Below are 22,023 nucleotides of genomic sequence, written 5' to 3'. Positions count from 1 at the left end.
AGTGGAAAAAATATTTTTATACCAGTCAAAATCATGTTACCTTTGGCATTTTCATCAATTTAACTACAGAAATTGGTTTTGTAAAAGGCTTCCAGTAACTAAGTGAACAGAGATGGCAATTGGCCCTTTGTTATCATCCATCTCATAAGTGAGGTGCCTTTTTTATCGTTAAAGGATTCATAGCTCATTTTTTACTTTAATTTTCCTACATTAGTTTATTCGTTCTCATTTTTTGTAATGTTTAGACAAGTGTCACCTTTCGCAAATGTGTCTTTTGACCCTCTTGGTTTCCTGCACAAGCGCTGCCTTCCTGCGCACGTGCTTCCTATGATTGGCTCTTGGAGTTGTGTCACGGACCAATGGGAGCTTAGCTGGCGGAGAGAGCTCGTTTTTATTGTGTGTGTGTGGTAGGTGGTCCAACAGGCAGCTGTGGGTTCAGTTAAGGTAAAGCAGGTCGAACACATGTTTAATTGTGTCGCCGCTGGGCTGTCCTCCCACAGTGTTGTTCATACTTACAGGATTGAGTGACAGCGTGCGGACACTGGTTATGTTTTTTTCACTTTTTCGGATCGTTTCTGGGATCGGCGACGTCAAGCTAGGAAAAATTTAGCCACTATAATTTCAAAACAAAAGTGTCGCGATTTGTCCGGTTGGATAAAAGTATAGGTAAGTACTGATTGAAGAACCGAAAAGTCAACAAACAACTATATATTGCACTGAGTAGTGTATAAATATATGTGATATTATTCACAGAACCGCGTCTTTTTACTCTTTATTTTTTTAGCTGTGCGTTTTATTTTGAAATTTATGGCATACGGTGTTCAACTTGGTTTGACGGACATTGCCTAATTTCAAACCGTTTTAACCCTAGTTTTTTAAAACCGCAAATTTGACAAAGCGCATATAATAAAATGTTTTTTCTAGATACTGGATATACAACAGCTATAACATTTAAGGGTTTATGGACGGCATAAAAAAAAGCAGAGAATCTAGAAAACAAGCCTTAGAATGGTATAATTGGCTGTTTTACATACAGAGGTTTTACGTTTAGCTTATGTCAACAGCTAAATCCACACAGAGCGTTTATATTGCTACCACCGTGGGTACTAAATGTCTTTTTTATGTTTTTGTTTGTGTGAGAGGAAGTGTATGTAAGCAGAGGGCCGGACTTAAAGTTGGGTGTTACATAACACGGGGGGTGGGGGGGGGGAAGTGTGGTGTTGTTTAGCTGACAGCGGGCTGTGGTGCCTTCATGGAACCAGCCCGATAATATCATAAATTCTGTGATGATGTCATCAGTCGAGCTCACCCGATTGGTAGGATAATATCTTTAAATTCTTAAAGAGCAACCATTAAAGTTAAAAGTCCTTCCACTGCACAACCATACATGCTGCTGTAGTTAAATCGTTATCATCTCAACTCATCTTTGAGACAGAGAAATCACAGTAGAGAGCACAGAGGAATAATATCAGACTGTAGCTACAGTTTGTGGGCAACATGAGGAGTTCTGTGTATTACAGCCTAATTGTAAGTCATTTTAGTATCTTCATTGGAGCTGAGCAATGGTTGTGCGGTTTTATCATGCCCGTTTATTTATATCACTGCCTGCTTTGTACAGTATGAATTGATATGATTACTTGTTTCGTCCTTTACTTTTTGTTTTACAGAACATAATGCAGGGTGAGATGCTTGGGGCAATTTAGAAATGATGTTGGCACATAGTTTTTCCCAGGTGAGTGACTGTCTGCAGCACATGTAGCAGAGTACACATCACAGCTGAGCAGACAGTGGTGTGGGGTCAAGCAGGTAAGCTGCAGACTTGTGTGTGAAATGTGTTGTTGGAAAGTTAGAAAACCAGAAACCCATTTTTCTTTACCTTCCTAATATAATTATATATATTTGTGTGCTGATACATGGTACAGTTGAGTCCTAATTGAATAACAAGATCAGATATTTAGGACATGCTCGTATGTAATTCTGTTATCTGGCCTATAATCTTGAACTATTATTTACACATATATTGCACTGTCAGCAAGAGTCTTACAAACAAATGTGTTTTTATTTATTTAGTAAAGATCCCTCAACTAACATTCATGTCTGTTTGCTGGGATTTCTCACAGGCCTTTGGCAGAAATTAGTGTTGTTTGCACCATGGAGTACTGTGGTGCAAACAACATTACATTTTGTTTGTAGACTAACTCCAAAGGCATTGGGCTTTATACAGTTAGAGACAATTTTTGTAATTTTCCCTCTGTACAAATTTGTTATAAATCAAACTGTCAAAAGTGGTTGAAGTAAGCTGAAGACATACAAAAATTAAATACAATTTGCATTTACTATTTAGGAATTAAAACTATAACAAGAGGCTTACAAATAATTTGACAAACAATTTTAAATATAAGAATTATTATTAATGTTATTTATTTACCAAAGTCTTTTACACTAAATGACTACCTGAAGTCTAGAACCCATGGACATCACCAAATGCTGTTTCCTTCATTGAGATGCTCTTGCAGGCCTTTACTGCAGCCATTTTCAGCCACTGCTTGTTTGGCTGCCTTTCTGTATTCAGTTTTGCATTAAATGATCGAACATTGCTTTGTTGAGCTGAGCTCAAGTGACAGACTTGGCTACTGAAGAAAATATTTCATTGCCATTAGAAACTGTTGAGTTGCTTTTGCAGTAGGCTTTGGGTCCATATCCATTTGCACTGTGAGGCGCAGAATCTGAACAGACATTTCCTCTTGCTACTTCTATCAGCAAACATCTTATCAAGAAATCCTATTGACCCAGTTCCACTGGAATGATGCTCCCTCCACCATATTTGACAGAGGATGTTTTGGTTCATGGACTGTTTTTGTCTTTGAGAATACTTTTCTCAACATTGTGGTGCAGATTAACTTTGGTATATTCTTGTAAATCTTATCTGGTTTTTCTGTTCTTGAGTGTAATCAGCTCTGTATTTCCATTCTTGAATTTGTCTTTTGATCATTATCTTGACAATGATTGCCTCACCTATTTCCTCTGTTCTTCACCTGGTTAGATGTTGTCAAGTTGTTTTTCTCAACCAAGGAAATTCTGTCATTGTGGACTTTAGTCATCTTCTTTTAGCCTTAGTTGTCTTCTGACCCGTGGGAGAATCTACCAAATTGTTGGTAAACATTTTTTGCTATCCTTTTAATAGTTTTTTTTATTTGATTTCATTTTTTCCAGCCTCACTTGCAACACTCTCTCTTTGGGCCTTCATTCCAGTGAAAGGACACCCCGTGAAATACAGCTCTTGCAATTAACCGTGGACCTTTTTATCTGTTTAATTTCTCAAAGGAAAAAAAAAACACAGGGCTGGGACTCACCTGGCATCAGGGATTTGTCCAATTACATCTGAGCCTCTGAATGTGAATTTGTGCAACATTTTGTTAAAGTTGAGTCTGTGCTTCAATCACACCTTGATTGGTTTATGGTTAGTTCTACAAAAGTATCTGTCTAACTGTGTCTTTGTGAGTGATGTTAGGACCATCTGTTCAACTCTGTGGTTAACCATGCATCAAATGAAACAGAGTATTACATTTTACCAATTAAACTGAAACAATTACCCTCCTATAGTATGAAGTATGAGGATATTGTTGTTTATTTGTGGATTATATGTATGGTAAACCTGTTTAGGGTTGCTGTATTCTACATTTTAGCACAGAGGAGCTATCTAAATTTCTTGGATTTTCTTGATAGGGTCCAGTATGCCAAAGGAACAGCCTTCATTCGATCAGCACAGCCCTTGTGCTGCACCCAGCAAGAAAGTTAAAGATAAGAGCAACAATACAGCTCTACTGGCTATACGTGACACTAAAGACAAAGATGACTCAAGCAGGAGGGGCTCCCACTGCAGCTCCGAGAAGGACTCTGGCTTCTCTGGTGAGTCCGAGTCAATATAGCGAACGCTTCATATTATATTCCAAGGCTACTCACCATGCCATTTAGATTTTTATGCAAGCCAGTGCAGGCATTGATATCTTCATTTCAGCTTTGCTGGAATAATGTCTAAAGCATCTCCTTGAATTCGAAGTGAAAAAGTTATTACAAATATATAGTTTTAGCCTTTGGGGTTAGCTTTTCATCTATGTGAAATAAAGGGTGTAGAAATCTATGTGACATTCCTAAGGGACACGGTGAAAGTTGATTTGAAGAAAATCATAATGCAATGAGTATTGTTGGATGTTCTTGTGTGGCTTGAGTCATTTAAGAGCATCTAACGCACAATTTTATTTCAAATACAAATAAGAAAATTAATAAAACAGAAATACGAACACTGTGTTACTGATACCACAAAAGAAGTGTTGACTGTAGGAAAGCATGCATGTCCCTCCTGTCTTCCCTTTTGTGAGAATAAAGCAAATGTTTGCCTAGTTGGATTTGGTACTGCCTGATAAGGTAGTGAGGGTAAAAAAAAAAAAAAAACATCTTTCTGCTGCTTTGTGTCACAAAAAGTTCAACTGTCCTCTTGAATGTGGTGTTCAGCTGTTGGCATTTCTTCCTGTAATAACTTTTCTGCAGATGGTTCAGACTGGCAACAGGCAGATGTGGAGGACCAGGAAAGAAACAAAAGCCAGTTCAGAGCCAGTGAACATGCAGAAACGTCACAAAACCAAGAACGTATGCAAAGGAATCTTGGAAAGCATTCTGTGATGCCTGATGGTCATAACCAGCCACCCGTTTATATGATCAAGGACACGATGCTTAAGCAGGTAAAGAAGGATACAACCAACACAGGATAGTCTTTCAGAAAGAAAAATAATGTTCCCATCAGATGTACTGTGCGTCATATTGACTTTTCTCTTCCTGTCTTGTTCCAGCAGTCAGATGTGACCCAGAAAAGAGGCCAGCTTCTCTGGAGAAACAGCATCACTGACATCAACCAGGGTTCTCGTCAAATGATCCTTCTCCAGCAGCCAGGATTGTTGCCTGCCACCTTCCAGCTATCAAAGCCCTTGTCCCGAAAGTTTAATGTCTCAGAAAGGAAAACGCCTGGTTCCTACTTACCCATTCTGAACTCCTATCCACGCATAGCGCCACATCCCAGCAAGAAGCCACCTGATAAATCTTCATCAATCCACGAATCCCAGAGTCTCAGCAAGAGGGTGTTCTCAGAACAAAAGAGTGATGGCCCGTCTGTGACCCGAAATCTGCCAGAGCAGCACCTTCATAAACAACCTAAGTTGGCACTCTCAACCGCTGGCATGCCGTGTTCTTCTCCACCCCAAGATCAACTGTCTGCCCCAAGTCCCACCCCTACTTCCATGAGCCAGAGATCCCCATCTGTATCCAGTCAGGACACCAGCTACTCATTATTCACAACCAGTTCAGTTGGACTTAACCAAGATGCCACTAGTATTCACCACCGACGTTTTCTCAACACAGTAAAAATCCTCAGACAGTCCGGTCTGCTGGACATTACATTGCGCACAAAGGAGTTGATGCGTCAGAGCAATGCCACAGAGTGGGACCTTTCCCAGCTGCGGCAGCACACAGAGCTGCTGTGCCAGGCTGCCAGCAACCCCAGCCTCAACCTAAATGGTATCACTATTTGGGAGCACCTCCATCAAGCTATGGCTGAGTCAGGAAATTATCCCAACCTTAAAATCCTGCAGAATATCCAAATCTCAACTGTGCCAGGTTCTACCAGTCCATCAGAAAGCATTTCCAAAGGGGACACCAACAGGCCACAAGCTGCCGAGACCACACAAGCCCTGCCAACGTGCCTCCTCAGCACCATGCCAGAGCAGCACTGTGTTGCACAACAGCAGCCACAGTCAAAACAAGACAGGAAGCTCAAGGCCAGTGAGACATCCTTAGACAAAGCCAGCTTTACACCTCCTGACAGTTCTACTGGTTAGCCCAGTCTGCAGTGCCTTTTGAATGGTGAGTTTTTAGTTGTGGACATTTAGTTTTATGAATATTTTAAACCCAGTGTTACAGGAGAAATGCAGAAAATCTCTGTAGGTCCACGGATATCAAACAAAGACACAGCTTTAGTCCTTACTGTGCATGTCACAGTTTTCGGACCTAATTAATGGCTTAATGCACTTGAGTGCAATCAAATCCAGAGTCGCCATCTGATGACAGATGATGGTACGATGTCTGCTTGAGATGCACTTAAAGAAGAGAAAAAACGCGTTTCCCTGGGAGAAGGGAAGGAGAGTGGCACTTCATGCAGTGGTGACATCTGCAGTATATATTATCAAGTTTGGTTGTTTTGCGTCGTTTCAATCCAACCACATTCAGGGAAAGATGAATTAAAAACAGTTCTTTTATACCTGTATCACCAACATCAGGGTGATTATTCTGTGCCTTTGATAGCACAGCTGAAGCTAAAGACTCTCAAAATATAAACTGCACAACACTACACTGGACATATGGATTTCTGTCCAATCTCTTTTCCACAAAGCCTTAAAGTTTGTTTTTTTTTTTTGTTTGTTTTGTTTTTTAAACAGGGGCACATTACCATCACAGGCTATCATTCTGTTGTTGTTGGTTATAATATTTTTCTTTCTTTTAGAAACACAGCACACATCTCATGATAATGGAAGCAATTCTGCTACAAGCTCTATGTATCCAGTCATACCACATCCTCTCATGTAGCTGCTTTATTTTTTACTTTGGGCTTACTTTCTTTTTTCTTTTTCTTTTTTTTTTTTTTTTTGGATCAAGCCACTAATTGTTGCTTTAATATGGTCATTTGTTTTTCTCGTAGAAAAGCACACTTTGCTTTATAAATTTTAAAATTTGGGTATAAACATATGCAGTTGTTTTTGTTGTTGTTGTTGTTTGTTTGTTTTTTAAATGCATGGGGTATGTGCAAGATTATTCTCTCTTTCTGCATATGAACACATTTGTGAAACTTAAGGTGGTTTTTAATGCTAAGTTTTCATAATTAAGCTATTTAAATAAAACAATATGAGAAAATGGTCTTTATTTCAGTGTGGAGCTTTTCAAGGTGAGTATCCTATTATTGTTGTGTTTTTGTGCCACATGTTTACTCAACCTTGAATTATTCTAGCTGCTGCTATGGAAACTGACAGGGTGCTGCATGTGGTAGAAGTGCAGCACTGTCTCTGGTTCCTGAAAGCCATGGAAATAGTTTCCTTTCCATTTGCTGGATTGTGTGGATTGTAACTCTTTTCTACACTGTTCTTTTCCTAATGAAATACCATGCTGACATATGAAAAGTACACTATGTACAGAGGCTGTTGGAAAGAGTGAGCATTTTATACAATTGGTCCTTGATATTTAGTGAAAGTATAGACCAGATGTGGCACCCCCTTCAGTTATTTTACTCCTCTAGGGTCTAAGCCAGGGGTCCCCAATCTCAGTCCACGAGGGCCGGTGTCCCTGCAGGTTTTAGATGTGTCCTTGATCCATCACAGCTGATTTAAATGGATAAATTACCTTCTCAACATGTCTTGAAGTTCTCCAGAGGCCTGGTAATGAGCTAATCATGTGATTCAGGTGTGTTGACCCAGGGTGAGATCTAAAACCTGCAGGGACACCGGCCCTCGTGGACTGAGATTGGGGACCCCTGGTCTAAGCACTGTAACAGAATGGGATTTTAGGCATATGTATGGCGCTCTCTTAAAGCTTAAACTGGTCTTTGTTGCCTGAATGTTTTAGTTACTTAATCATTTCTAAATTATATGAAAAAGATATTTACCATCTTATCATAACACATGAAGTCTGTCTTTGTGTGTGATGATTTTTGATTTTTGATTTCTTTTGTTTGGCTGCCAGCTCCTACACAGTCTGGAGTTCAGCGATCATACTTGGCACACAGGAATGGCTTAGACTCCTTAAGGTTCTTATCTATATTAAATGGGTGGTTGCTAGGCATCATACTATCAATGGTTTTTATGGTAGTTTTATTGTAATGGAAAGAAAATGTAGGCTGAATCCTCTCTCAACCACCACTTGACGAGAGGCAGACTACATCCTGAACAAGTCACCAGTCTGTCGCTGGGCTAACACAGAGAGACCTATATGAGCTATTTAGAATCACCAGTTAACTTAACCCCACTAAAACATGAAGTATAAGTAACATAAATTGATTTGCATGTCCTCCATTGTGTGTTTGATGTGTGAGACATCTTCACAAGCTTGGGTCCTCTACCAAGTTACAACTCCTAATGCTCTTATTACCATTGCAACCACTTTGGAATTAAAAATAGCAGTCTTTCGAACAGTTGGTCAGGGGTTTTGGTCAGAGCATGCATCCAAGTAAGGGTCCCCAGGTTATGCCCCTCATGCTGCCCAAACCTATGAGTGAGGATCATGAGTGAGATATTTATGGACATCACCTGACTTAACAAGGTCCATGCCAATATCTCTCATAGTATATGAATTGGATACTGGAAAAAGGCATACATGAACAAGGCCTGATATATAAAAATGAAAACTTAAATTTCTTTATGCCTTTGTTTTGTAGATTTCTTGCTCTAAGTGCTTCAGACAAAACTAAAGTTGTAACTCAATCAGCTATTTGTATTTTTTACTCATTTTTTGGTGGATGCCATTAAATCAGTCTCATTTGCAATTCAAAATAATTTTATTTTTACGTGACAAAATTTTAACATTTTATGTTTTATACAATCAGTTGTGTAAAGGTAAACAGAGAAAGTCACATCACATTCAGTTCCAAATCATAGCCGTTACAAAAACTAAAGGACCAGATGACCTTTTTGTATCAGTTGAGTTTGAACTACTGCAGAAGTTGTTCTTTGATGTTCTGCTCTCCAGTTTCTTTCCTTTGGTTCCCTAGGTTTTCAAGATTTGGCTGCCACAGATGATGGAAACGCTACAAAATGTAGGAAGTATGCATTAACGGGTTTGTTTGAGACTGTCATACTTAAAAGTTTAATAACAATTCTGAAAATCTACAACATAAGCTGGGATGTAAATCATAAAAATGTTGTCATAGGAAACTACATTTAGTTAGCTGGATGGCTGCATATTGTAGTTAAAAATTACAGTGTAGGCACGCAAGCTATACATTTTTGTTTAACTATATGCAGTGGGGTACATAATTATTAGAATTTTAAAAATTTGCCCACAAAGAAATAAACAGTAAGGTAGGTTACAAGATGACTTCACAGTATTAAGGGGACAATGGCTGGAGCCATGTATCATAAAATCATGGATGGCAACCTCCTTCATTCAGCCAGAACACTGACGATGGGTCTTTCAACATGACAGTCACTCAAAACATACTTCCAAGGCAACAAAGCAGCGCCTAAATAAGCAAATTTTAAATCTAAATGAATTAGAGTTTCTGTGAAGAAGAGTGGGTCAAAATCCCTCCTAAATAAGATCAAAGACTTATTTAAAACTGAGATAGAAATCATTTATAACTTTCATGTAATGTGTTATTTTATTAATTTTGGGGTTGATATTCTTTGTCTTTATTAAAGTGAAACAACCATGAAAAATAAACCCTGTTCATTTCTTTCTAAGTGAACAACTTTCAAATTCAGAAGAAGATAAAATAATTATTTCCCACACTGTATTTAATCTTATGCCACAATCATCCCACCTGACTTAGGGTCCCAGTCCCAGTGCCCAGCTTATACATGGCTCATCCCGAAACAAGCAGGATGGAGGAGAGGTCCAGTACCCAACCCAGCACATATGTGCAGGATAGGTAGACGTACCACCGATTAAAGGTCAGAGGCTGGTACTCGAAAGAATATATAAAAGAGCCCTGAGAAAACAAAAGGAGATGGTTTAGCTGGTGGAGAATTGAGTGTTGACATCCTAACACTTAAAGCTCAACTCACCAGTGAGACCAGTGGCATGAGGTAGAGCCAGCAGAGTTTAAAGAAGTAGTTGACTTGTGTCCCTGTCATGTCCTTTATTATGTCATACAGCCGATCTGCTCCTTAATAAGAGAACAAGCAAGATAAACAACATATATTGATCACACTTGGTGTTAAACAGCATTATAATGTCTATACTGTCCACAAGATAAATCTGTGAAAATTTTCCTGATCATATCATCATTACGACATCACTAGGGAACTATATGGAAGAGCACACCTACCAAATATCCAACCCAGTGCCAGAGTTTCAAACACACATAGGAAGAGGATGCAGGCTCCATTACAAGCATAGTAGTCAAACAACTGGAACACAAACATCCCTCCCTGGAGACAATGACACAGATATTTATTTCATATGCGTTTAGTTTTAAATCTTAAATCAGGAATTTAGGATATATAATTTTTTAAATATTTTCTTTCAGACTCAAGCACACATTTCCAAATCATTTTTTGGCAGTGATACATTACATACAGACCTCAGTAATCGTGACAAGCTGACAGAAGAAGCATATTAGGCAGAAGAGAAGGAGAAAAATCTCCCTTCGACCGGCCCTGCGCAACACTTTGGGAAACATATCGATGAAGGACGTCATCAACACCTCCATGGCAACAAACTGTGCAGAGAATGGACAAAATAATGAGTACATTTCAAAGCATAAATGCAATGTTCTAAAGTTGTGTGTCTTACTTGTGAATCCAGACCCAAGAGAATGAGCATAACAAAGAAACAGATGGACCACAGTTGAGGCAGGGGCATCATGGCTACAGCCTGAGGGTATGCAATGAATGCCAGGCCTGGACCTGAAACACAACAGCATGATGCCAGAACACTGAGCTCCTTCTACACAAAACATGCCAGCCTGAGTCGAATATTTGTGTTTTAGTTTGTACAGTTTGTGGTGTGTAATGGCATAAATATGACAGCAGGAATGCAGTAAATTGAACAGCCACCTGTGCCTGCTCATATTAACAAATATTACTATGCTACTCATGTTTGACTGTCCACAAGATGGCGCAAGAGGCTGAGATCTGATTTGTATGGAAGTTTGTTTTCACCATTGGGGGATAAAAACAAGCACACTGTTAACCAGTTCTTAAAATCACCTTAAAAAAAGAAAAGTAAACATGTCATGTTCATTGTTTCTGCTCTTGCTGTCCTTCTTTAATGACAGTGAAACAAAATCAATATATTTATTTAAACATGAAAGGGACACAGATTTATGATATGTGTTTTGGCTAAACAAGAGTTAAGTTTTTCCAAGTGTTGATGAGCTCTGATGAGAGCCTATTGTTTTATTCCACTCCTCTCGTTTAAGCTCTAGGCAGTTCTTCTCCCTCAGCGCCAGCTCCCGTATTTTCAGTCTCTTGCTTTCTACAGCCGAGCAGAGCAGGCGGGCTAAAACTTTTTTTATCGGTAAGCTGGAGAAAATAACCTCTAACGAGTGAAATACTGTTTAAACTGATATTGTTCACTAAGTATGGTTTTGCATTGGTTGTCGTAGAGGACAGGGCGAAAACGGGGAGTTTACTGAGCCTTGGCGTCACGTAAACACTGAGCATCCCACTCGACAGCAGTAAGCTAAATGTAGCTAATTAGACATATGAGTGGCACTTGCTACAATATGAGTGTGGTTACAGTTGGTAAGTGTCTCTAGAGCTATGTCCCAATTCATAGGCCGCATCCTTTGGAGGCCACATTTGAAGGCCGATTATGTTACAGCCAGACGACGAAGGCTGTCCCAATTCGAACGCTTCTTCAAATGCTGCCAACAAATGCATCCTTCATTTCCCCATATCTGAAGGATGGGTCAGGTGTATCCTTCGTGGCCCAACCTATCTCAGAATTCATAGCGCGACCCAACCAATTCCAGTTTCCAACAATGGCGGCAGCTACTTAGTTTTAATATTACTCTTATTACTCTTTCTGGGTCATAAAATAAACTCTTAACATATTTTCAGGTGAGAATGTAGGTTTGTAAACTTCAAATATCTGCTTGGTTTATCAAGACACACATATTTGCAAAAGTGCTCCGATGTTTTCGAAGACGTCTGTTACCCACCAGGCAGATAGCTAACTGGGAGGTCGAGGCTCACTGGAGCCGGCAAGAACACGGGACTCCCAGCACATCGTTTTCAAACCCCCGTGGTGTCTCACTACTCAGGTTAAACGTGATATAAAAGTCACTTCGATAACTTAAAAATGTTATTGTTTGGCTTTTTTCAGTGTTTTATTTGTTCCTGAGTAAATCGGTTTGGCTGTGATTAAAGTTCTAGTTTTCACACAGCTGAATAAACGTCAAACAGAAAACTGATTAAACAGAAGTGTGAGATGGTTGAGAATTTACTCCAATGTCCTGTTATATATTAGCGAGCAAAGACGAGACAGCTGAGTTTATTAAACTCCACCGAGACAGCTGGTGATGCAAATCTGAGGGCTAGACCCTTCCATTTATAGCAATGGCCTATACACAGGTTGCACTGGGTATCGCCACGCTGTTAGGTCCTTCGAAGGCCTTCTCAGCCTTCGAAGGACCCGGCCCACATAGACCGTGAAGGCTGGGTCCTCCGAAGGATGCGGCATATGAATTAGGACATAGCTTCTGAAACGCACTATAGTTATGCTAATTACATCACTAACCGAGTCATTACCCTGTGAAAAGCTGTAGATGGTCAGAGCAGCTGAAAATAATAGTTTTATGGGAGATAATTCTATACTGTCTATACTGATACTGTTATGGTGTCAATTGACTATGTGCACGATAGCATATGCTAGTTCCGGTGCGGAAAATCCTGTGTGGAGCTTTGTTTCCGGTGTCCTATTCGTGCCCTGTTTAATGTCCAAAAGAAGTTAACCAAATGAATGAATTAAGCATCGATTTACATTTCTATAGATGTCTTGGTCATTTACCCAATATATCTGTAAATGATGTTCACGGACTTGTCGATATTTTGCCCCCACACCTCAGAGCAAAGGAGAAAAGGGATTCAAATGTTATATTTCTCAGCTGTCCCTCGTTTATTGCTTGGTGTTATGTTCTAAAAATAACCAGCGATGGGTGAAATCAAGTAGCCAATTTATTTTTTGATGCGTGGACATCGTGGACATCCAGTACTGCACTTTTTAATTTAGAAGGTAAGTCACAACATACCCTTCATACATACTAATGTATAGAAACCCTCACCAGCAATCGTTCATTTTTGTGTGGCTTTTTCACGGTTTGTTAACATGCTGTGTAGGTGTGGACATAACGGGAAACATCTGTGACTGTTGTTAATCTGTAGTTTGAATGCTGAACATTTGCCTGTTTAAAGAATAAAACCAGTCACTATACAGAGATGTGCTTCTGAATGTGGACGATGTGTCTTATGCTGCAGTGATGCAGTTCTGCTTGTGTTGAGTGATGCAAACAACCAATCGATCTAAACTCTTTAAACGTCAATCACGTGGTTACCGCTACCGCGAAAATAATCGGACGGTAAGCCAATTTCTGTTTTAGCGCATTTGCGCCGCTGTGTGTTTTGTGGTCTTCTTTTGCGGCTAATTTAGTGAATTTTGGTCTGATCGTGGTGAAACTTGGTGTGTGGAGTCAGTGATAGCTCTGGGAGCTAACCAGCCTATCTTTAACCAGTTACTTATATGAAGTCCGAATAATTTCTGGTTCGGTTTTGTTTGTTTAGCGGACTTCTGCGCATTTACGTAACTGCTCGTTTAATCGCGGCTTATTTTCGGTGTGTTTGGTGGTTGTAGAAATGGTTTATATGACATTTTAGCTGAGATTATGAGGTTTCTGTGGATACCACACATGTCTGGACTTATATTTCTCAACCCGCGTTATAACCGATTAAACGTGATCTCCTCCTTTTTGCCCCCGGTACCAGAGACGTGGGGCTTAAGTGGTTAAACGTCAAAATCTATCATTAGATTTTTTTGTGACACAACAGTGGTGAGTGTTCCCACCTTCTGCTATTTGGAACTTAACGCAATCTTTCCATTTTCAAGTTTTGGACATGATTTTGGAGTATATCTTCGCAGTAGCGATTTACCGCAAAGTAAAGCTACCGGAAATGTGCAACCCCATATCCGGCCTCAAACCAGGAAGTTAGCATTTTCTCGTGCACATAGTCAATCAGTTGTTTTACCATGCTCAGTGATAAATATGTGGAGGTAATTTTTTAGTGTATTTCCACTTGTACTATTAGGCCTATGGTACAAGGGGGATTAAGCACATCTGTTTCAATGCTCCTATGCATAGACTGAGTTCTTGTGTTTACATGTTATTGAAATTAATTATTTGCACTTTGTTCAGTTTCTGATAAGCATTTGCGTATTACTCCATTTCTTAAAAGGAGTAACACACTTATTTCTTTGTGATTGATTATATATACAGTGAGTTATTTTTGATGGATGTAATGACTGTTTACTATGAAAGTGAATTATACGGAGACTATAGTTACTGAATATTTGAAGCCTTGTGGAAAATCTGTAATATTACTGCAGGTTACAACTGAATTTTGAACCTTGATACTGTGAATTTTGAACCTTGACATTTGAATGTTGTACAGCTTGACTGAATGGATGATAGCTGATCTGAATAGTAGTTACTGCAGTGTGACACTAGTTTAATTTGTGAGGGTTATCCGTAAATTGGTTGTGACATATATTTGATCTTGTTTATAGGTCAGGTTTTTATATGGGACGAACCTAAGGACCAGTTCAGTGAGTCCGGATCTCAGCATTCAGATTGACAACTAGTGGGTCAGGGTTACAACATTCAAAAGAAGGAACTGCTTTAATATGGCTAGAGGTTGACAAGGTACAACAAATGCTGCGGCAAGGGGGAGCCAGGACGACAGGTCAGGGAGGAGATATTGTCATCACCCCTCCCACCCGAGATTGGGTATCAAGCCCCAAGTACGACAGAAGGAGTCTTGAGTACAACAGGAACTGACCTTAAAGATAGGATCATGGCGAAGCTTGGAACCTTGAAACCTATCAAGATTATGGTTACCAAAATTACGTGAAGTACCCTCTGATGTGAATACAGCACTACGGCCAATACCTACTGTGACCATTACCGAGACTAACCAGCTGATCTACAACACGGCAGAAGTAATCAGTGAGATGCTTGGCTACAAGCTGAACAGCCACAAAGAGCTGTACCCTCCATGGAGAAAGAGACTAGAGGCCAAGATCAAGGTATCATGGAGGTAAGTTAGGCACCTTCTTAATTGCACCTTTCTGCAGCTCTGATAGTTGGCTAAGACATATAGCAAGTAACTCTTCAAGTGGCTATACATTCATGAGGTCTTGAAAACTGCCAAGACTCACAGCCTTGGCCAGCTAAGAGGTATACCAGAGAAATAGAAGGCAGGAGACTAAACCAGCTGTTCGCCACAGAACAATCCAAGGTGTACTCTCAGTGGCAGAGGAACAATATGAGAGCAGCACCACCAAGCAATATTAAGCAATACTGGAAGAGTATATGGAAGAAGGATGCAACCCATAATGGCAATGCTTAGTGGCTAGTGGATCTAAGAGCAGAACACAGCTACCTGCCTGAACAGGGCCAAGTAACCATCACAGTAGCAGACATCCAAGAAAGGGTCTCCAGTATGAAGGGTTGGATAGCACAGGGCCCGACATGATTCATGCCTACTGGTTGAAGAAGCTGAATACACTCTGTGAGCATCTGGCAGTGCAAATGAACCAGTTTCTAGTCACCCAGAATGGCTAACTGAAGGCCGGACAGACCTGATCCCCAAGGATCCCCAGAAGGGACCATCCAACTACCAGCCAATAACTTGCCTCAGTACCACATGGAAGCTGCTGTCAGACATCATAGTGGCTAAGATGCATAGGCACATGGCTCAGTACATGAGCGGGGCAAAGAAAGGAATTACCAGGAATACCAGAGGAGCAAAACACCATCTATTGCTAGACAGAACAGTCACCCAAAACTGCAAGACCAGACTGACCAACCTGTGCAGTGCCTGGATTGACTACAAAAAGGCGTGTGACTCAATGGATACTGAAATGCCTAGAACTATACAAGATCAACAGGACCCTAAGAGCCTTCATCAGGAACTCAGTGGGGATACAACACTACAGGCCAACTTCAACCCCATAGCACAAGTCACCATCAAGTGCAGGATCTACCAAGGAGATCCTCTGTCCCTACTGCTGTTATGCATAGGCCTGAACCCCCTTAGTCAGATCACTGACAAAAATGGCTATGGATACTGACTACAGAATGGAGCAATCGTCAGCCACCTCCTTTACATGGAGGACATCAAGCCGTATGCCAAGAGTGAACAAGACATCGATTCACTGATCCATACCACCCGGATACACAGCAAGGACATTGGAACGTCATTCGGATTGTAGAAGTGTAGTTGGATGGTAACGAAGAGAGGGAAGGTAGTCTGAACGAAGGGGATCGAACCACCAGAAGGTAACATCGCAGACATTAAGGACAGCTATAAGTACAGGCAAATGGGAACCGCAAAGAGGCTGCTAGGACAGCTACAACCACCAGGTACCTGCGGAGGGTCTGGCAAGTCCTGAGGAGTCAGCTGAACTGTAAGAACAAGATCCGGGCTATCAACACCTACGCCCTGCCCGTGATCAGGTACCTTTGTGGGATAATAAGCTGGCCAAAGGAGGAGATAGAAGCCACTCACATCAAGACCAGGAAGCTCCTGATCATGCATGGACGGTTTCACCCTAAGTCAGGCACCCTGAGGCTCTATGCTAAGCGGAAGGAAGGAGGCTGGGGACTAGTGTCAGTACCACAGTCTAAGATGAGACAACGAACATCCACGAGTACATCAGGAAGATGGCCCCAACCGACCGCATGCTCAGTGAATACCTCAGCCAAGGGCGTAGATTTGGTTTTGGCATTGGTGGGGACGGATGATTCAACCACCGAACCCTGGCCTGTTTCTTTTTTCCTTTTTGTCTTTGCTTCTTGATAACAAAAGGAGAAATATACTTGCCTGCATATGCTATTCTACATGCTTTTAAACCATTTAAAATCACAATTCATAGTTTTATATGTGAATTATATAATGTTACTGTCACGGTCTGCGGAGACAGGCCGTGCGGTGGTGTGTGTGGACCCAGGTGCGCACACACGAGAGTAGACTGGAGTAAACTTAACTGAAAGCGAGCCTTTATTGTGGCTGATGACAGGTCTCACAACAAAGCAGAAACAGCGTGACTAAACTGAACCTAAACTAAACTGGGAAACAGATACTGATAAACTAAGGAGACTCAGAAAACCATGGCGATGATTATACAGACTGGCTGCAAGAACATGGAGGGTGGGAACACAGACGACGCGACACAGACTGCATGAAACACCGAGACTAAATACACATGAGGGATGATCAGGGGAAGTGGCCACACATGGGAGCACAGCTGACACACATGAACCTAGCGACAGGACAGGAGAGGTGAAACTAAATACACTGACATAGAATACAGACTTTCAAAGTAAAACAGGAAACATGGAGATTAGACATGGAGATAAAACATGACATGAACTTAACATAACTGCATAGACAAGAAACGTAGACGCAGAAACCAGGGAGACTGAGTGCAGGGGGAGATGACATAAACAACTAAGGAACAAGACTAAATTGCAATCTAGAAATAAACAAGGTGAACTAAGCTAAGGCACAAGAGAATACAAAAGATACATAAACTCAAACACTGGGTCGCTCGACCCAGGACCATGACAGTTACATTACTATTAAACAAATGACTAAGTATTTTAGACTTTAGTTTACTTCAGCCATATTCCATATAAATCAGGTATCATACAAAAATAAAAATAGCTTCAAATACAGTCATGACAATAAAAGAATATGACTTTAAGGACTTAACAACATTACTTCAGTTATAGTACACCAACATCTCTTACACATTAGCACTAAGGGAACACTGAATGACCTGGTGGTTTTTGTCCATAAAACTACTCATCTAAGATTAGATGAGTAGTTTTGGAGGGACTGGAGGGACTTTCCCTGCCGGATACACGATGGACGGGTGGCAGAACTGGAGGGTCGTGTGCCTGGCGGGACTGTCGATCGAGGACGCTGAAGATATCTACCTATTCGGAACCATGGTAACAGGGTTCTTGCTGATCGGAGCTGGCTTGGCCCTGGCTTATCGAAAAATTGAGAGAGCGGAGCCGGCTGTCCAAATCCCCACAAGGCTGCCCGCTGGGATTGAAATGATTGGACGAGGTGCGAGTTCTCAGAAAGGGCTCACTGAAAGCAGCAGCATGGTTAAGAGCTTGGAGGCGCTTACGACTGCAGTGAATGCTCAAACTAACACCTCTGAGCGTATGTTGGATTACATCAGGAACGACTCCACCCGAAACAACAACTCAGGGAGGAAGCTGGACTACATCTCGGATCAGTTGGCTGCGGTCGTGAGGTCTCAGGATCTGCTCTGTGAGCAACAGAGTGACAAGATCTCGGGATCGATGGCTAATAACATCTTGGGGAAAGTCGATGCTATAAAAAAGGAGATTGAGAGACCTGTGTCGGAGTGCTAAAAAAAACAGCCTGAAATTCTTATGAGTTGTTTGCAAAAGAAACATCACCATCATTATACGGCTACCCCTTCGGCGCCAGCTGTGGGCTCAAGGCTGGAGCCGATCAAAAACAATCCCTGATAACGACTATGTTGTGACTGTTCCTTCCCATCCCATGCAAGGCCACCTGAGTTGGCTGGAAGACTGTTTACTTAGCCTGGCAGGGCGAAGGACAGTGTCTCAGCTTGACTCTGGACATACACACACGTACACATACACTGATATGCACACACTGATTCCCCCTCCCCTTCCAAACGCCTTCGATGCTTGTGCCCTACCGGTGAAGATGGTAGTCGACTGGACCAGCGCAGGCATGCTGCAGGACCGGAAGCGCTGTCTACACCGGCTCTCTCTCACCCTTTCCCCGCCCCGTTGCTTGTCTTGTGTTTCTATGGTGTATTGATAGTCATGTGCTTTTTGTGCTGAGGTGTTTTTTTTTCTGTTATCAAACTGTTCTCCCACTAGGAGCTCAGTCTGAGTGGAGTTTTTTTTTCTCCTCCTCTCTCCTCATGTCACATACTTTCGTTGTTTTTTCTTCCTATCAGCCTACCCTCTGGCATGTCTCCCCAATGTGATGTTTGTGTAATGTTGGTCAGAAGGTTCCTTTGTAAGTGCGCATGCGCCATTAGCGTGCTGCCTGCTGTAACCCTAATTTCCCTCGGGATTAATAAAGTATATTGATTGATTGATTGATTGATTACCACAAAGTAAAAGATCTCTCAGCAAAACTTTGCAACATTTTAGGCACACTATTGCCCCGATCAAGTAAGTGAGCTGGGATTTTTTATTCTAAACATGAACTACTGTTACAGCAACAGACATGAACTACTGGTGTCCCACATAACAAGTCAATGTCCACTATGTGAAGGAGCCAAACACATGCCTTCTCCTCTCATTAACTGAGATGAACTGCTGGCATATTTGTTTTACATCTATACTGTCCAGTCTCTCCTGGTGGACATGGCAACACGTTATTCATGGTTACATACAATTTTAGACAGATGTGGGCCAAAGCCTAAACCATTATTTTACTAACAGGTGAGTTCTCAAATCCTAACCTTCCACCATATTATGCAATACATCAATTTCAATAAATAAATATGGACATACATTTTACATTTTCATATTAATAAATATTTTACATTTCACCTTTACACCTTAACCATTATTATAAAAATTCTAAAAAACCCCAGGCACAAAGATTCCCCACACTCCCTTAACCCATGGCCTCTCCCGGAGCCTTTAACTGGTGTCTGGACCCCCAGGAAGCATTTGCCCAAACACTCTGGAGAGGACACAGGAAAGGAAGGTGAGTAATCACATCTCATAGTCACTTCTTTGCACCACCTTTATTTCTAGATTTGCACACACATTTCCCCCATCTTTCCTCAACGGTTAACTTTATTTGCTCTCAGTAACAACCTTTCCTCTTTACAGATAACTACCACATTTCTTGATGAGGAGCAGCTGTGGAGGACCTGGAACAAAGGGTACTTGCTAATATTAAAATACTCAATAAATATTCAATAAATAATTAAACTTATTGCATTCAAATGTTATGTATGTTTTTAAGTGTGGATAATTAAATATTAGATTAATGCAATAGCAAATTGTGCCTTGTTCTCAGATGGACAGCAAGTGGAGACTGAGATGAGGAGATGGAAGGAGGAAGAGAGGCAAAGAGTGAGTCACAGGTTGAGCCTAGTTTATTTCCCAGATTTTTTTTTTTTAAATCTCTTGTGTTATGATTCCAAGCACTATCACAAATCTTTTCATTTTACTATTATCTCATAACACTTGTTTAATCAGCTACCATCTCTCCTATAGACTTTTTAATGTCAACAGTCTCAGATCAACACAGCCCTGCCCTCCAGCACTATCACCAGCAGGGGCACCCTTAACCGCTCAACAGCAACATTGTACCCGATCAGGTAAAACATAGGCTGTGTTTACTTTGCTTTGTCCCCACATGATGACAGTGATATAGTTTTATGCGATTCCATATTAGATTCTTGATGCTGTTTCTATGCGCCCCTTTTTAACTTTGAGCACCCACCCCTTTAAACATTTCTGCATGGCCCTGGCTGAGTAGCATCTGCAATTATACCTCACCAGCTTAAAGTGGGAACTGGGTCCTGTCTGTCTGTTGTTGTGGGTGATGTGTTTGGCTGTGAGCTGCAAAGCTGCAGCTGTGTGTGTAAAACAGCAACGATGAAAATAAAAAATGCTGAAAAGCATAGAATCATAGTCGGGTCTTTTGTGGATTGTTCATAAAATCTTCGATTTTTGAATCCATTTACTGCTTTCTCTTTTTGTCAGGTGTGAGTATGCGGAAACTTGGAACTCTTCAGGAAAAGAACACTGAGTTTTACAGTGAGGCAAAGGGTAAACAGTTCTGTACAGAAATCTAGTGCGGTGGCTCCAAACAGTGCTCTCTCACGAATCCCAAACAGTGCTCGTGGCTGTGCAGTGAAAACCGCAATTTCCAAACAACAATCGCCAGTCCGTGACTCTCCCATGAAACACTCTCCGCTCCTGATTTCCAGTGGCACAATGGAAAACATGATGACTAGGCAATCCTATATACTAGCGAGACTTTCACAAACACTTTCCACGACTGTACTTCCGAGTATAACTCAACAATCCAGCGCTGACTGACGCTCAACCACACCGTTATATAGGCAGCCCAAGATGGCAGTGATTGGCGGCAGCTGGCGACGGCTGATGAATGGCAGGTGTGGTTGGCTTCAGCGCAGGATATTATGATTTAAAATGATTAAATAAATCTGTTTTTTATTATTTTATATACACATCACATGTGCTCATTTACATGTTGGCGCTCCCTGTTTCTGAGGTTGGAAATGTCGTTGAGGGCTATGACTGAATTGAAATATTGAGGATTGACGTGGAAGCGCAGAGGGTCTCTTGCTACATACTTACACATCACACTAGATAACTGTCAGGATGATATTTTCTGGGCCAAGGGAGTCCGGACAGAATGTCCCAAACTTGGATAATAAAAAATAATCAGTAGCAGGATAATATTAAACAATCAAGGCTGTCTCTGTCATTTCAGGAAGGGAGCAGATAAAAGGTCGGACATGAGTGGATGTGAACTCATGAGGAGACTCGAAAGGAGACAACAGGACTGCCACGTCGATTCCGGAAGAAGATAGTCATAATAATAATGTTATTGTTGTGGTTTAAAACTGTACAGCCCGACTCAGGGTCATCCTCTTTGTGAAGTCAGATGACTGCTTTCACAGAGAGGTCCAGTGCTATAAACTTTTAATTTCTGCTGAAATAAATTAAATCTTTTTAAAAGACAGATTTTTCTCCTGTACTTCCTCCTGAAGAAATTGAACACAACAGGGAACACTTCTGGGTTGAATGCCAACCGGCGCCCGAGCTTCCAGAAGCGCGAGCTCACACACAAATAAACAAACAGGGAGATGGAGAAGGTAGAAAACACAACACTGACACAACGAGCTGGTCCGGACTGGTTTCATCTGAGACACATGAAACACATTGTGACCTCTTATGTTACGAGGAAGAGCCAA

General features: G+C 41.1%; 2 protein-coding genes and 1 long non-coding RNA gene across 5 annotated transcripts; 2 read left to right on the top strand and 1 right to left on the bottom strand.

Annotated features, from left to right (window-relative positions):
• The first annotated feature begins 375 nt into the window (after positions 1 to 375).
• On the top strand, positions 376 to 6,957 carry LOC116313842 (CLOCK-interacting pacemaker-like). Of its 3 annotated transcripts, none has more exons than XM_031731659.2 (5): positions 376 to 666; positions 1,668 to 1,806; positions 3,727 to 3,909; positions 4,549 to 4,739; positions 4,848 to 6,957. In XM_031731659.2, exons 3-5 carry the CDS (start codon positions 3,735 to 3,737, stop codon positions 5,886 to 5,888), a joined length of 1,407 nt encoding a protein of 468 aa, XP_031587519.1. In that variant the 5' UTR covers positions 376 to 666; positions 1,668 to 1,806; positions 3,727 to 3,734; the 3' UTR covers positions 5,889 to 6,957. The 3 variants fall into 3 exon arrangements, with proteins under 3 accessions (XP_031587519.1, XP_031587520.1, XP_039453908.1); XM_031731660.2 differs by having other exon boundaries at positions 1,668 to 3,155; XM_039597974.1 differs by having other exon boundaries at positions 1,668 to 3,909; positions 4,851 to 6,957.
• Positions 6,958 to 7,568: 611 nt separating this feature from the next.
• On the bottom strand, positions 7,569 to 19,121 carry LOC116313844 (sodium- and chloride-dependent betaine transporter-like). The gene is made up of 7 exons (XM_039598154.1): positions 18,742 to 19,121; positions 10,549 to 10,661; positions 10,337 to 10,474; positions 10,082 to 10,184; positions 9,819 to 9,919; positions 9,575 to 9,742; positions 7,569 to 8,839 (listed from the first exon to the last, which is right to left on the bottom strand). Exons 1-6 carry the CDS (start codon positions 18,776 to 18,778, stop codon positions 9,617 to 9,619), a joined length of 618 nt encoding a protein of 205 aa, XP_039454088.1. The 5' UTR covers positions 18,779 to 19,121; the 3' UTR covers positions 7,569 to 8,839; positions 9,575 to 9,616.
• A 582-nt stretch (positions 19,122 to 19,703) lies between these two features.
• On the top strand, positions 19,704 to 21,733 carry LOC120432851. Its single transcript, XR_005608135.1, has 5 exons — positions 19,704 to 19,772; positions 19,901 to 19,953; positions 20,091 to 20,146; positions 20,291 to 20,394; positions 21,540 to 21,733. It is a non-coding gene; the product is annotated as an uncharacterized LOC120432851 (long non-coding RNA).
• Positions 21,734 to 22,023: the final 290 nt, after the last annotated feature.

This window comes from Oreochromis aureus, linkage group 14 (genome assembly GCF_013358895.1).
Source record: "Oreochromis aureus strain Israel breed Guangdong linkage group 14, ZZ_aureus, whole genome shotgun sequence".
Classification (NCBI taxonomy): Eukaryota; Metazoa; Chordata; class Actinopteri; order Cichliformes; family Cichlidae; genus Oreochromis; species Oreochromis aureus.
This window is presented reverse-complemented; position numbering and strand designations above follow the sequence as displayed.

What these genes read in the sequence shown, in the direction of transcription:
- LOC116313844 (XM_039598154.1), bottom strand. Translation starts at nt 18,778, where the DNA reads ATGCCTGCGCTGGTCCAGTCGACTACCATCTTCACCG. An exon ending in GTCGACTACCATCTTCACCG is followed by an intron (nt 10,662 to 18,741) that starts GTAGGGCACAAG and finishes GTTGTGTTTCAG; the next exon opens with GTCCAGGCCTGGCATTCATT. An exon ending in TCATGCCACTGGTCTCACTG is followed by an intron (nt 9,743 to 9,818) that starts GTGAGTTGAGCT and finishes TTGTTTTCTCAG; the next exon opens with GGCTCTTTTATATATTCTTT.
- LOC116313842 (XM_031731659.2), top strand. Translation starts at nt 3,735, where the DNA reads ATGCCAAAGGAACAGCCTTCATTCGATCAGCACAGCCCTTGTGCTGCA. An exon ending in GAAGGACTCTGGCTTCTCTG is followed by an intron (nt 3,910 to 4,548) that starts GTGAGTCCGAGT and finishes ACTTTTCTGCAG; the next exon opens with ATGGTTCAGACTGGCAACAG. An exon ending in AGGACACGATGCTTAAGCAG is followed by an intron (nt 4,740 to 4,847) that starts GTAAAGAAGGAT and finishes GTCTTGTTCCAG; the next exon opens with CAGTCAGATGTGACCCAGAA.